This window comes from Mesoplodon mirus (genome assembly GCF_964341445.2).
Source record: "Mesoplodon mirus genome assembly, chromosome: 4".
Lineage (NCBI taxonomy): Eukaryota > Metazoa > Chordata > Mammalia > Artiodactyla > Ziphiidae > Mesoplodon > Mesoplodon mirus.
The window spans coordinates 85464558-85480894 of record NC_138979.1 but is presented as its reverse complement, the minus strand read 5'-3'; the positions used below and the strand labels follow the sequence as shown (position 1 = coordinate 85480894).

Genomic DNA, 16337 nt, shown 5'->3' with positions numbered 1-16337 from the left:
GGCAGCCTGAGCAAAAGGACGAGGCGTGAAACAACATAACAAGTCACGTGGAAAACTAGAACACAGTTACCGGGAATGGTATGGAGAGACACAACTGGAGGATCAGAGCCAAACCAAAAAAAGCAAGTGTCCTCCTAGAACATGAACTTTCTCCTTCATGTGATGGGGATCCACTACATAAGTAGCGGTGTTACATCTTCACAAATATATTTTAGAAAGGTCACTCTGGCAGCAACGTAAAGATGAACATCAGGGGAGCAAAACTAGAAAAGAGCATTTCAAAATTATAAGTGAGAAAGTAATAGGAAATGAAAAATGGTAAGCAGGTAGAAAATACTGAACTTGATGAGCAACAGGATGTGGTGATTTCAGGGAGGGATGGAGTCCAGGATTTTTCCTGCTTTGGTATTTCAGTGATGTTATCTACTAGGATGGGGAAGACAGATGACAGAGTAGCTTACAAAGAGTCAGGAAAGAGGAAAGCATCAGGGACAATGTCTTCAGTTTGGGGCATAACAAATTTGAGGCACCCAGGGGACTTAGAAGAAAGATTTGGATAAGTGCATTTGGATTAGTAATAGATAAACTTATTCAGGAAAAGCATATGATGTTAAGATAAATATCTGTAAAATATACTAACCTGGTATAATTAAATGATGCAAACCTATGCAGAGTTCTGAACTTTTGAAAATATAAACAAGACTGGGGAAGAAAACTATGAGATTCAATTTTTCGATTATATATTGCAACATTTGTTTAAGGATATAAAATATACTCTTTCACGAATATGTGCAAATATTCATTTCCTGGATATCATAGCAATAAGTATTTTTAAGTTTAATGAAAAGATTTAATTGTAAAACACCAACTCAAGAGACTACAAGAACACTCCTTTTCAAAAATTAATCTGAAAAGACAAGTTTGAAATTGTAGAAGAGAATGTTTATGTGATTATGGAATTATAAGGCATTTTTAAGTACTACTATGATGTACGAAAGAAATATAAAACCCTATTTTGAGTGTTGCTGTAGATCAAAAAATTGTTTCTTAAAGTCATATAAGACATTCTGGAAGTCTAGGAGCAAATAATTTGAATTGGTAAACTTGAAAATGTTTTTCAAAAATTAGTCGGGGACTCAAGCTTTTTGTGTCAGGTCATCTCTTCCTAACTAGAAAAATTATTATGAAGGTATGTAACCACAGATGACCTGGTGATTTATTATTAACACTTTTATTGAAGTGCACTGGCATTTTAAGAACACAATTAGAGATGCCTTATCATTTTGGGCATTAAAAAGATCAATCCCTTTTCTTTGCTGTTAGTAAGATTAACGATAAACAGTTTTGCATAGAACATTTCTACATGTGTGCTGTTTTAATTTTCAATGAAAAGGTCCTTTTCTTTTTATAATAGTTTTAAGCCCAACGAAGGAGTTATCATCATAGGAAACACAAACTTCCCAGAGGCATTAGATAAGTAAGTATTAAAATTTTTGTGATATATTCTAGAATAGTGATGAACTTTAAAAATATTGTGCTAAGTGAAGGAAACCCATCACAAAACATCACATATTATATGATTGCTTTTATATGAAATGTCTAGAATAAGCAGATCCATAGCAACAGAAAGGAATTTAGTGGTTGCCAGAGGTTAGGGAAAATGGGGAATAACTGCCAGTAGATTTGGGGTTTCTTTCAGCTGGAGAAGAGAGGGAGGGGGTAAAGATTCTGTAAAATTAGATTGTGGTGATGGTTGGGCAACTCTGAATATATTAAAAACCACTGGGTTACACTACCAAACGTAAAATAGATAGCTAGTGGGAAGCAGCGGCACAGCACAGGGAGATCAGCTCGGTGCTTTGTGACCACCTAGAGGGGTGGGATAGGGAGGGTGGCAGGGACGGAGATGCAAGAGGGAGGGGATATGGGGACATATGTATATGTATAACTGATTCACTTTGTTATACAGCAGAAAATAACACAACATTGTAAAGCAAATTATACTCCAACAATGATGTTACAAAAAAACAACACTGGGTTTTCGACTTCAAATTCTATGATATGAAAATTGTATCTCAGTAAAGCTGCTAAAAGAATCTGCTCACAACTCAAACGTCACAAACCTTTTGGGTGGGGGGTAGAGAGGATTTTTAGAATAAAATTTACTATAGTTTAAAAGTTTTATTGGTTTTATTATATAGAAGTTATTCATACTTTCATTTGATCTAATAGTTGGTTCTTGCCTAAGACTCTAGTTTAACATTTTGTATTTAATAGCAGTAAGATGGATGTGTAACTCTCATAATAGGTTGCTGTAGAATTATTTGTTCCTTGACTGGCTGACTTGCATGTCTTTGTCTCTGAAGGGTTGTATGCTATCTAGATGCACACATTTATCTATATGAACCTTTGTTCTGCCTTCTGGTTATTGAAACTGTTCTTTGAGCCACGTTTTATAAGGAACTAATCTGAATATTTATGTTCAAAATAAATATTGGTTGCCATTGTCTTTCCATCTTCTCTTTAGGATGTCAGTCCTGTTTAACTTGACCTTCAGCACAGTCAGCTTATTAATTTATATTTTCTTTTTGTATTCTCCCTTTAGCGCCTTAATACGTCCTGGTCGTTTTGACATGCAGGTTACAGTTCCCAGGCCAGATGTAAAAGGTCGAACAGAAATCTTGAAGTGGTATCTCAATAAAATAAAGTTTGATCAGTGTAAGTCTTAATTCGACGATACAGACATTATCTCCATAAAATGGTAATATATCAATCCACCCTGTTTGTGGTCCTTACTCAGGATGTCTTAAAAGACAAATTCCTTTAAATGTCTATTTTTCTCTCCTCTTGTTTGTCCATAAAGTCCATTTCTCAATGAACATGTGTCCAGAGATTCTGTCATTTTGAATCCCGATACTAAAGAAAGTTTTCTTTTGAGTACTTAGATAATACTTGATGAAATCTATGTATAAATGTTTCTTTAGATGAATGTAAAATATAAAATCATATAAAAAGCACCTGTATATTATGAGCATAGTACCTCATGATATAGTCACTTTGGGGCCAAAAGAGGGGAAGCAGACTATAAAACAAAACACATGGAAATATTATGGAACTACCTGAGTAATAAAAGCAGCTATTAAAGCTGCAGTATTTTCAAAGATACCTGAATCAATTCTTAAAACCAAATATGTTTCCGATAATAAGGGGGGCTTTTATGTCCAAAGTTATTTCAAGATGAAATTCTGAAAACAAAACGTCTATGTATGTGCTTTTTCAGTTTGTGGTTAGGCCATAATTAAAGGTTTGTAAATCGTTATCTGGCAACTCTACCTTTCTCTGTTTATCACAAAGTTATTTAAATATAAGAACTTTTGTGAAAAAAAAAAAGAACTTTTGTGATTTGTCCCAATGACAATTTTAATGGTGTGTTTACTAGCAGTTTTGGCATTTTTCCCCTTAGAATTTAGTGAAGTAAGCTTTTGTAAAATTACAGTTCATGATGGCTATCTTCTTTTTTCATTTGCAGTGTGAGTTCTTTATGAAGAGCTTTTTATTAGCTCTTCTGAAATTTTAATATTGTGTCCTGTCTGCATATAGCTGTTGATCCAGAAATCATAGCTCGAGGTACTGTTGGCGTTTCTGGAGTAGAGTTGGAGAATCTTGTGAACCAAGCTGCTTTAAAGGCAGCTGTTGATGGAAAAGAAGTGGTAACCATGAAGGAACTAGAGTTCTCCAAAGATAAAATCCTAATGGGTAGGTTTCCTTTTTTTTTTTCCCCTATCTTATACTGTTCATTATGTTAGAGAAAAAATTCTTTTTTTTTTAAATTGCCACTTGGTAATTTTTGGTTTGGTGGTAATTCACTCTTTTTTAAAAAATTTTATTTATTTATTTATTGGTTGCATTGGGTCTTCGTTGCTGCATGCGGGCTTTGTCTAGTTGCGGCGAGCGGGGGCTACTCTTCATTGCGGTGCATGGGCTTCTCATTGTGGTGGCTTCTCGTGGAACATGGGCTCTAGGTGCGTGGGCTTCAGTAGTTGTGGCTTATGGGCTCTAGAACTCAGGCTCAGTAGCTGAGGCGCATGGGCTTAGTTGCTCCGCGGCATGTGGAGTCTTCTTGGACCAGAGCTCGAACCCGTGTCCCCTGCATTGGCAGGCGGATTCTTAACCACTGTGCCACCGGGGAAGTCCGAGAAAAAACTCTTAATTTTGAGAGAAAGTTTATAAAAAAGAAAGGTATAGAAACATGCAAATATATACTCTAACAGAGCAACACAGTTTGGCCTGTTACAGAACAAATATATTATAAATTATATTACACTCTTTGGGGGGCATGAGTGCCCATGTCTTTCCTCTTGTCTGATATTGCTGATAAAAGAATAGTTAATTTTTCTGTTTTTCAGAACTTAATTTTTACTTTAAATCTTGAATTGCCTTCAAAACAGGTTAGTTATGATATTCCTGTTAAATTAGAAGTTTATTTTCTAGAAATAGAATACAGCTTTTCCTTTTGATATAAGGATTAAGATGATAGTTTTTACAGTTTGGTTTTCAGTTGACAAATTATGGTTTACATGTGTTGTAGAGTGGAATCTACTCATTTTTTAAACTTTCAAACTTTTAAAATATTTATTAATGATATTAAATCATATGACTCTAAGAATGACTTTGAGACAAAGGAGCTTCATTCATTTAAATATACCTTCTTAATGGAGTATTTTACTTAAGTAAATTTTTATTCTTAGAGCCTGAGCGTAGAAGTGTGGAAATTGATAACAAAAACAAAACAATCACAGCGTATCATGAATCTGGTCACGCTATTATTGCATATTACACTAAAGATGCTATGCCTATCAACAAAGCTACAATCATGCCACGAGGGCCAACACTTGGACATGTATCTTTAGTTTTTCTTTTCTTTCAAATAGTGCTCCCCAGGAGCTTATGTAGGAAATTGCTGATGGAAACATTTCAAAAGAAAATTCAGCTACTTCCTAGGTGTGTTGATACTTTCTTCTTTAACTTCCTCAAGTGTCTTGAAATCAGACATACTTGTGAAATTTACCTGTTAATAAAGGATATCCTTAATATTTCAGATAATATATTTACATTATGAAATGTAATTCAGGAATGACAGCAAAATATAATTCTTAAATATGTAGTTGCTCTTTTCCCCTCGAAAGAAATTATGTATCATAGTGACTGGTTCAATAGTTTTTCTAAGTTTTTTCTCATTGAGTACAAGTTTCATTTTCATATCTAATTATAGACGTTTATTTTTATTTATTTATGTCTTAAATTTTATTTTTGGCTGCGTTGGGTCTTCTTTGCTGCACGCGGGCTTTCTCTAGTGGACGCGAGAGGGGGCTGCTCTTCATTGCGGTGCGTGGGCTTCTCATTGCGGTGGCTTCTCTTGTTGCAGAGCACAGGCTCTAGGCGTGCGGGCCTCAGTAGTTGTGATACATGGGCTCAGTGGTTGTGGCTTGCAGGCTCTAGAGCACGGGCCCAGTAGTTGTGGCGCACAGGCTGAGTTGCTCCGCGGCATGTGGGATCTTCCCAGACCAGGGCTCGAACCGTGTCCCCTGCATTGGCAGGCAGATTCTTAACCACTGCACCACCAGGGACGTCCCTATAGACGTTTTAAACATTTTTGTGCAACGAGGGACAAACAGTTGTATTGCAGCATTAACTACTTACTATTTATAAACTGCACTTTTGCTTTCCTCATTTTATACATAGCTGGTTTGGTAATCAATCACCATGACCATCTCTATTAAATGCCGCTGAGCTTTCAGCATCATGGTATTAAGTAAGGTCATGAGAGACAAATGATAATTCAGCTTATTAATGTAAGTGTTTCAAAACTGTGTCTGTGTTTTCTTTGTTTTCCAATTGTCTAGGTGTACCTGTTGCCTGAAAATGATCGACGGAACGAAACTAGAGCTCAGCTTCTTGCTCAGATGGATGTCAGTATGGGAGGAAGAGTGGCAGAGGAACTTATATTTGGAGCTGCTCATATTACAACAGGTTGGCTGTAAAGAATAGCTTTGGTTCAAATTGTGTTTGTTGGTTTAAAGATTTTTTTGACTTGAGTTTTATGTATATTTCAAAATTTTAGGTGCTTCCAGTGATTTTGATAATGCAACCCAAATAGCAAAGCAGATCGTCACCAAATTTGGAATGAGTGAAAAGGTAATGGCTAATTTTAATCCTTCCTCATGTATCAAATGTTGATGTGCCAAGTGTCTCTTTGTGAGAGAGGATTCTCATTATAAATTGATAGATTTTCCCCTGTCTCATTCCAAATGGATTTAACAAAGCTGACTCTAAACTAAATGTCATTTTCTGAGAAATGTAACATACTCTTTCCATTCCAGCTGCTCAAACAGTAAGAGTTATTACTTCATGAATTAACCAAATGATAATATAAATTATTTAGCTTTTTTATTCATATGACATCGAAGACCTTCTTGTTGAGCTTGCTTACTTTGCCCTTTCCACATAGTTCACGTTCCTACGTTATCACTGTGGCTTCATAAAGCAATTCCAGTACTCTGTGAATTGTGGATTTCTGGACTAGAATAGCTGCTAAGGTTTTCTAAGAAGGTACTCAGAACGATACTTAGGATTTAAAATTTTCTCTCTTGTTCACACTTTTTAGTATTATACTTTCAGAAGAATAATGAAGTTTATTTGCCCTCAAGGGCATTTTTATATTGTATTTTTTCCTTGCCCCCATGATATTTATTTTCTTATGTATAGGATAGTACTTCCTCTGTTACATACATTAGTGTTGGAGGTTTTTCTGTTGGATTTCTTTCTTTTCATTGATTTTAGCTTGGAGTTATGACCTACAGTGATACAGGGAAACTGAGTCCGGAAACTCAATCTGCTATTGAACAGGAAACCAGAATCCTTCTGAGGGTAATGATCTTTTTTTTTAATGTTTATTTATCTATTTAGTCAAAATGTGCCTAAATATTTGGGTGCTTGCAAAAAAACTAAAGTTCCTTTGTTTTATAAAGTTAGTAGGTGCACCGTTGCTGCCATGATTAAATATGTCATAGACTGGATCTTTGACATAGACTGGAACCCCTGATCATAGACTGGATCTTTATTTTATTCTGGCCATAGGCTAAGAACAATATATATATATATATATATATATATATATATATATATATATATATACACACACACAGACACACACACACACATATATGTATATATATATTTTTTAAAATAAATTTATTTATTTTATTTTTGGCTGCATTGGGTCTTTGTTGCTGCATGTGGGCTTTCTCTGGATGCAGCGAGCAGGGGCTGCTCTTCATTGCGTTGGCTTCTCTTGTTGCTGAGCATGGGCTCTAGGGCACGGGCTTCAGTGGCTGTGGTGCGGGGCTTCAGTGGTTGTGGCGCACGGGCTTAGTTGCTTCGCGGCATGTGGGATCTTCCCGGACCAGGGATTGAACCCGTGTCCCCTGCATTGGCAGGCGGATTCTTAACCACTGTGCCACTAGGGAAGCCCAGAACAATTTACATTGTGATTTAAATATTCAGTTCTTCTTTAGCTGATATATTTCTAATATTTTATGTATTTTCTTTAATTTGATTATTTTACTTGGACAAGGTTATATTCAAAATGTCTAGTAATTGTATTGTGTTTATATGACCTGTGCTCCTTGGTTTTAGTAAATTCACTTTTACATTTTCCACCCAATTTTATAAGGACAAAAATATAATTCGCTAGTAAAATATTGGCAGAAACATTGTACAGGCGAATATGACACTGCCAAAAATGAACTGTTATTACTGCCATTATTCATAAGCTGATAAACTTAATTCAGACTCACCTTTGGAAAGAGAGTTGAAGGATTTAAATGAAAAGTTCAAGGTGGGTTGCAAAAAAAATCAAATGTATGGAAGTCAAGGATCACCTCTAATCATACTGTATTACAGTATTGAGAGGTGAGTGTGTTACCAAGTAAAAGAATGGAAATTATATCTTTTCTGGCCATTCTAGATTGAGTAAATTGGTGAAATCTCAAGAGGCAAAAGGAGCAAACTCCCTTTCCTTTTAGCACGTATACTGAAAAGAGAAATAGATTTCTGTGTTCACAGACCTTATTTAGAAAGCAGATGAGTACAGTGTATACTTTTATTTCTTAAGTAGCTTTTTGTTTAAGTAGTCCTCAGTTATCTCTATGACAGATTTTGAGGTTAAAAATGTAACATTTCAAAGTATGAAAGAGTTATCTTTAGGGAACCAAGCTTTTAAATGCATTTATCTTTCATAACTAGAAGTCAATAGATTTTATAGTTTTTTTAGGGTGCATAAAGGTTTTTTATCTCATTGAGGGTTTGTGCTTCTCCTAAGGTTTCTGCCTCTTACATATCTGCTTTGTTTTTCAGGATTCGTATGAGTGAGCAAAACATATCTTGAAGACTCATGCAAAGAGCACAAGAATCTAGCAGAAGCTTTACTGAACTATGAAACTTTGGATGTCAAAGAGATTCAGATTGTTCTTGAGGGGAAGAAATTGGATGTGAGATGATAGCTCTTGATGCATTGTTGGTTTTATTGCAAGACCATAAGTAGCACTGCAGTAGTCGTATTTTGCAACACTTTTCTCCCATTCTTGGTATCACTCAAGGGTGTGAAACACTTTGTCAGTCTTTTGTCACATTTATCTAATTTTGATTATTCTCATGATGGACACCTACTGCAAACAGCAATTTATTAAAGAAAATAAAGAACTATCAGGATTGAAAACAGCTTGTTTGAGAAATGTCAATCAGTTATTAAGTTGAAAATAAGTAATGATTTTATGGTTGGTTACAGTGCTAGATGTGAATAGAAATTGTGCCTTTAGCTCTTGGGAAGTATTTTTACTTAGGAAAATAAAATTCTTGAAGGATTGTTTTTATTTCTAGACAATACCACTTATCTTTGATAAAGAAATGATGTTATTTGGCTATAGGTAAATCATATTTCTACATACATCAGTGGAAACTTCATTAAGATGCACTTAATTATGATCTAGATTGACCATATATAAAGTGTTTTTTTAAAAAAATCTAAGAGTAGAGAATTGTGAACCTACAGATACAATCGGAATTTAAATGATTATTATAAGCTTTTTAAAATGCAGCTTGCATTTTCATGGTCTTTTTTATTTTAACATTACTATCACTCTGAAAATGAAGTTTACTTCAGAGCAGCAGTATTTTTTTAAATAAACAAGTAACACACCTCAAATTATGAATAACTGTGTAATTATGCTTTGCGTTAAAACCAAAATAAACCCAAAAACCCAGTCCCATTCAGAGTGAACTTTTGAATTATGCTGTGTTAGAAATGGAAAGTTGTGTTTATTTTTCAGTCAGATTTTGTGAATATGAATGTGTTGTTACAGAATTTACAGATGACTTTATTTAACTCAGTAGAAAAATTATTTTAGAGCACATTGTAGTGGTTTTACAACCATACTATATTCTTGAAGTGATTTTATTAAAATTACCTACAGTTTTCTAGTAACTTTTAAGCTGTATATGGTCTTCATTGAGGTTGGTAGAGGGAGCTTGCTACATGATATTCTTGCCCTCTATTTGGGTAATTTAAAATTTTGATGTACTTTCAAACTTAGAGAAACATTACCAGAATAATACACGGAATTCTCATATACCCTTGATTCTGATATACCAGTTATTTTCATTTGCCCGTTTTTTATTGCCCCTGCTTCCTTTCTCCCTTCCTCCTCTCTTCCCTCCCTCCCTCCTTCCCTCCCCTTCTCTCTGTGTTTATATATATATGACTATACATGTCTTTGCGTGGACACGTTTTCATTTGTCTTGGTAGACTTCTAGAAATTGCTGTGTGATGTGGTGAGTTTCTGTTTAACTTGTTAAGAACCTGATGAACTGTTTTGAAAGTAACTATATAATTTAATGTTCCAACTACCAGTGTATGAAGGTTCCCGTTTCTCCATATCCTGTACAGTGTTTCTTATAGTCTTGTCCTTTTGACAAAGCCAATCTAGTGGGTATGAAGTAGAATCTCATTGTGGATTTAATTTACATTTCCCTAGGACTAGTGATTTTGAACATCCTCTGCTAGGCTTTTGGTCATTTGTATATCGTCTTTGGAGAAATGTCTGTTGAAATCCTCCCTCCCCTCTTTGGGTTGTTGTCTTCTGTGTTGTAAGAGATCATATATTCTAAAGACAAGTCCTTTATCATATGGATCTTGTTTTTTTGTTTGTTTGGTTTTTTTGGCGGTACACGGGCCTCTCACTGTTGTGGCCTCTCCCATTGTGGAGCACAGGCTCCGGACGCACAGGCTCAGCGACCATGGCTCATGGGCCCAGCTGGCCGCGGCATGGGGGATCTTCCCAGACCGGGGCACGAACCCATGTCCCCTGCATCGGCAGGCAGACTCTCAACCACTGCGCCACCAGGGAAGCCCAATCTTGTTTTTTTTAAATCCAGTCTGAAAATCTCTGTTGTTTGAGTAGGGTGTTTAGTTCATTCATATTTAATATTTTTGTAGTGGCTTTTACATCTGCCATTTGCTATTTGTTTTCTGTTTTTCTCGTATCTAAAGAGATCCCTGTGTTCCTCTTCTTCTTTTTTGGCTGCACAGCATGGCTTGTGGGATCTTAGTTCCCCAACAGGAATTGAACCCCGGCCCTTGGCAGTGAGAGCACGGAGTTTTAACCACTGGACTAACAGGAAATTCCCTGTTCCTCCTATTGTGAGTTATGTCTTAGCAGTTGCTCTAGGGATGACAGTACACATTTATCACTCTTAATCACAGGCTCCTTCAAAATAATACGTTTAATTCTGTCACAATGCAGTAAATTTGTTCCAGTATATCTCCCTTTCTTTCCTTTGTGCTATTGTTGCCATGTTACATCTGTACGTGTTACAACAACTTAATACAATTATTAACTACTGGTTTATATAATCTTAAGTCCTCTGTCTTTATCTGGGGATGTCTTTATTTTGCCTTATTTCTTTGTTTGTTTTGTTTTTTTGCAGTACGCGGGCCTCCCACTGTTGGGCCTCTCCCGTTGCAGAGCACAGGCTCCGGACGCGCAGGCTTAGCGGCCATGGCTCACGGGTCTAGCCACTCCGCGGCATGTGGAATCTTCCCGGACCGGGGCACAAAGCCGCGTCTCCTGCATCGGCAGGTGGACTCTCAACCACTGCGCCACCAGGGAAGCCCAACAGTTTATTCTTTAATCACTTTGAGTGTGTCGTCCCACAGCCTCTGATTTCCATTATTTTTGGTGAAAAGTCAGCTGTTAATGGTAATTTTGGTCTCCTTTTCCAATAGGTTTTCACTTGCTGCTTTCAAGAATTTTTTCTTAGTCTTGTCTTTTAACAGTTTGACTATGATGTGTATAAGTGTGGATATCCTTGAGTTTTTCCTACTTGGGATTCGTTGAACCTCTTGGATCTGTAGATTAATGTTTTTCATCAGATTTGAGACATTTTTGGCAATTATTTCTTCAAATATATTTATTTGCCCTTTCTCTCTTCTTCTGGGATTCTCCTTTCACATATGTTGATCTGGTCTCTGAGGCTTTGTTCATTTTTTTCATTGCTTTTCTCCCTCTCCTCTTCAGATTGAATACTTTCTGTTGATTCAGCTTCAAGTTCACTGATTCTTTCTTCTTCTTTCAACTGAATTTTTCATTTCAGATATTATATTTTTCAGCTCCAAGTTTCTGTCTGGTTCTTTCATATACCTTGTATCTCTTTACTGAGATTCTTCATGCATTGCACCATTTTCATCATAGCTCTCATTAATTCTTTAAACATGAATTCCATTAGTTCTTTGAACCTGTTCATAATAGCTGCTTTTAAGTCTTTGCTCATTCTAACATCTGGAGATACTCAGTTCCTATTGAATGCTTTTCTTCCTCAGTAAGGGTACACTTTCTTCTTTCTTTGCTTTGTAATCTTGTTGAATTTCAGATAATGTAGCAATTACTAATTCTGAATTTTTCCCCCGAGGGTTGTTCTTGTTTTATTTAGTAACTTGCCACCAGTAAATTTGTGAAATCTGTCTCCACGGCAGTGTGCAGTCACCGATGTCTCTACTCATTTTTTAAAATAATAAATCTTGCTTCCTAAGCATTGCTGCTGGATTGCATAGCTTAGCATATAGCCAAAGACTGGACAGAGGTTGTGTTCAAACCCCATCAGTCAGGCCTCCACTCTGCCAATGGATCTGTGTGGGCTGGCAAGTACATACAGTGTTCAGGTCATTTTCAAGTCTGCTCTGGTCTGAGCTTTCTGATGGGCTTTTTTGCTTCTCCCTTGTACATATGTGCAGGCTTTGGCAACCATGGGTATGTGGGTGGCCTGAATCAGCTTCAGTTTCCGCTTTGCATGCCTGTACATCTGGAGTATATAGAGTGCTTATCCAACCCAGATGGCTGTCTTACCTCCTAGAACTTCCAGTGAAATCCCTAGCTACTCTGTTGTTTGCCCCAAACAGGACTACAACCTCACTGAGCCTTGTTTGTTTACCACTGAGCTCCCAGGTTAACTTACAATGCATCATATCAAATGAGTCCCCTCTGGCAGTGACAACAAGTCTTGTTCCCTGGGTCTGTTGTTGCCCTGGTTGAACTACTGCACCCGTAGACCTGGCCCGGGATGTGGCAGCACAGTAATCCCACAGGCTCACAGGTTCTTTCCCTAACTGGGTTTCATGAATAAGCACTTCTTAGTTTGTTGTAGATCTTCAGTTAATTTCCAGAGTGCTGAAATGGCTGTTTTATTAAACAGTTTATCCAAATTTATAGCTGCTTTTTAAAAAATGGAGATGATTTGTCAACCTCCTCCCCTCATCATGCCGAAAGTATATTTCCCCAGCTTATTCTGAATCACATTTCAACCAAATCAGTTTAATAAGGATGGACTTTGAGAGGACTTGTAAACTTTTTAAAGCTGTCCATTGAAAGCTACCCCAATGCCAGAGTTTTACAAGTAACCTATACCTATTAAATAGATTACTTGTGGTAATTGATACATGTTTTATTTTTAGATATTCTTTGTTCATATTCATTTTAAAGTAAATACTGAGTTACTACAATCTGGCTAGTTATAAGCATTTTTCTTAATGTAAGTATGTAATATTTTAATAAAATATGTTGGAATGTAGATTTGATCTTTGAATTGAAAAAATAACACCTATTCGTGGACATAAAATTTGGAGAGTTGATACATTTGAACTGAGGATTTTATTTCTATGCAGATTCTCCCCTGCCCCCATTTTGTCACATGAATCCCTATTCTTTTGGGCAAGAATGTGATTCCCCAACACACACCCCTCCCCACCTTTTAAAACAGAAACTTAATTTAGTTATGTATCAATGCTTCATATGGGAATATAATGGGTAGCTAATCTGTTATGAATTTGAGAATGTATTTCATGAAAAAAGAAATTACAGAGCTGCCAAAGAGAGAGGGTGAGAGGGAGAGAGGTTGTAAAACCTGGTTTGGGGAACTCGATATGAATCTAATCTCCCACAGTTCTGGGAGCAGGTATGTAACTCATACCCAGGGAACCTGGAATCTGAAGGAACTCGTAGGTTACTTTGGTTCAGGACAGGAGAAGAACTGCTAATGTGTTGAGACTGTTCTGCACTCTCAGCATTTGCTTTGACAAAGACTGTTTGAGTGCTTATCGAGGACGTTAGTCAAGCGTGAAAGAGAGAAAATGAGCCCTGGTGGTGGATCCACATTGGATACCGCACAAAAGGCCACTTAGAGGCGTGAACAGGCCTCAGAACAGGATAGTCCAAAGAGGAGCTCTGGATTCCTTAAGAGCTAAGAAGAAAGAATGGATTACATTCACTTAGGTCAAGGGAGTTACAGGTGAGAACAGCTGTGGGCACGGAAATGCCCCTGAGAGAGAGAGTCAGCTTTAAAACAATTGCCAGATCCAGACTGCTCAAAACCATCTCACATAAGAACTCTACAGCCCCCTGCAGTTTTGAACCTGGCAGCATGGGAAACCATGATTAGCCAGCTGAAGGAGGAAGGATGGGATGAAGCAGGAAAGGAGGGGACCATGCCTGCCTTCCACCCCTACTGCAGGTGGTCTGCCTGTAGCATGGCCTAGCTGATTAACTCTGACTTGGCATTTTTATAGTTCTGTATGTTATGTGGGGCTGGACATTGTTTTTCAGTGCTTTGTGAGTTAAAGCAACTCTGGACTTCTTATTACTTGAGAGTAAGGGTTTTCAACCTGGGTTGGGAGAAGAACCTCTGAATATTTAAAAGGGTAGTGGGAGATGAAGTTGCCTTCTAATTATATCCCATGAGTCAAAAATAGTGGTTACATATATTAACAAATTTTTGTTTGAACACTTTTCTGGGTGATATAATTCTATTCATAAGATTTTTCAAAATTGAAATATTTGTGTAATTTCCATCATAATCATGTATGGGATATGTGTGTGAGTAACTATTTTAACAAAGCTTCTAATGTCTTGGTATTTTTTAAAATTTTTATGGAAGTTAGTTAATTCACAGTGTTGTATTTCAAGTGTACAGCAAAGTGATTCAGTTATACATATATATCTATATATATTCTTTTCCAGATTCCTGTCCATTATAGGTTATTACAAGATATTGAGTATAGTTCCCTGTGCTATACAGTAGGTCCTTATCTGTTTTATATATAGTAGTATGTATATGTTAATCCCAAACTCCTAATTTATCTCCGACCACCGCCCCCCTGCTATCCGCTTTGGTAACCATAAACTTGTTTTCTATGTTTGTGAGTCTGTTTCTGCTTCGTAAATAAAATAAGTTCATTTGTATCATTTTTTTTAGATTCCACATATAAGTGATATCATGATGTCTTTCTCTGACTTGACTTCACTTAATATAATCTCTAGGTCCATCCATGCTGCTGCAAATGGCATTATTTCATTCTTTTTTATGGCTGAGTAATATTCCATTGTATATGTATGCTACATCTTCTTTATCCATTCACCTGTCAGTGGATATTTATCGAAAAGATACATGCACCCCGGTGTTCATAGCAGCACCATTTGCAATATCCAAAACATCATGGAAGCAACATAAATGTCTTGGTATTTTTATATGATTTTATTTCCTCTTCCCCCTTATATGATATTTTATTGTACTATATTATGGTTCAGTATTCTTTCCCCTTAAAATTCCTATGCAATTTAGTCATGTTATATTTCCATATTCATTATCAGTTTAATACTTTCAATATTGAAATAGCTAATCTAGGGATTTAGTAGAATGATCTATTTATTGTTAAAATGGGGACAAGAGAAACTGCTTTTAGTTGATTACAGCTCTTATTTCCCCCTTTATTCTGTTGATAACATTTTTATGATTATGTTAAAATTCAGGAATTATTTTGTGGGATCTTATTCTTTGCTCTCCATTTTATGTTGGTAAACTCTAAGGTTATATATCCTTTGTCCTTTTAGCTTCTCTCTATATTTTTGTATCATCTGTATGCTGATGACTTCTTAGTCTTGCTCTATAGCCCTTTTCCATTTAGGCTACGTGTCCAACTGTTTTTCTCCATAGCATTTGATTTGTATGTTCATAAGAAGCTGTTATTGGGGACTTCCCTGGTGGTCCAGTGGTTAGGACTCCACACTCTCAATGCAGGGAGCACAGGTTCAAACCCTGGTCCGGGAACTAAGATCCTGCATGCCACATGGCGTGGCCAAAAGAAAAGAAGAAGAAGAAGAAAAAAGCTGTTCTCTAATTTATTGTTTCTGTGTCTGCCTTTTCCCACCTGGTGTTGAGTTCTAGGAAGGAGTCTTGAACACTGGTATCTCTAAGACTAAATGCAGTGCTTTATAAGTAGACAGCTAAAAATTCTTCAGTGAGTGAAAGAATAATAGGCATTCAGTAGATTGATCCTAATTCCCCCATCAGGCAGAGCACTGGAACAGATGGGTCAGATTCTCCATAGATGGTTAAATAATGCCATAGAGAACATGAGTAGTAAGTGGTTTTTTCGTCTTTGAAAATATCGCAGTGACTGTAACAATAAAGTAGATGGAATGTCTTCCTGAGGAAAATCTGCCTTCTTTTTTGGAAGATAAAATGTGCAAGGTAGGACTGAGTGCCAGGCTAACAGTATCTTTTACATAGAAGGATCTGTTAACTGGATTAAAAAGATAACTTTAAGACCTGCAGCATGTGAAACTCCTTAAGTATTCTGGATTGATTTCATACAAGATGTGTTTTATCTTTGATCAACCAGTTGCCTCCATTCACAGTCCTGAGGCATGTTAAAGACCAGTTGTTGGTAAACT

At 36.6% G+C, this 16337-nt stretch overlaps 2 protein-coding genes and 1 long non-coding RNA gene across 3 annotated transcripts in view; 2 read left to right on the top strand and 1 right to left on the bottom strand.

The window, feature by feature from the left end:
- The window catches only part of LOC309801988 (ankyrin repeat domain-containing protein 26-like), a 79815-nt gene that overhangs the window by 58445 nt on the left and 5033 nt on the right, over positions 1-16337 (bottom strand).
- LOC309802256 (ATP-dependent zinc metalloprotease YME1L1-like) lies at positions 142-6041 on the top strand (the record flags this gene model as incomplete). Its single annotated transcript, XM_082617686.1, has 6 exons — positions 142-236; positions 1415-1477; positions 2606-2718; positions 3601-3756; positions 4749-4900; positions 5904-6041. The coding sequence occupies 6 exons, from the start codon at positions 142-144 to the stop codon at positions 6039-6041; spliced, it is 717 nt and encodes a 238-aa protein (XP_082473812.1).
- LOC309802428 lies at positions 6126-8778 on the top strand. Its single transcript, XR_014293794.1, has 3 exons — positions 6126-6195; positions 6841-6927; positions 8416-8778. It is a non-coding gene; the product is annotated as an uncharacterized lncRNA (long non-coding RNA).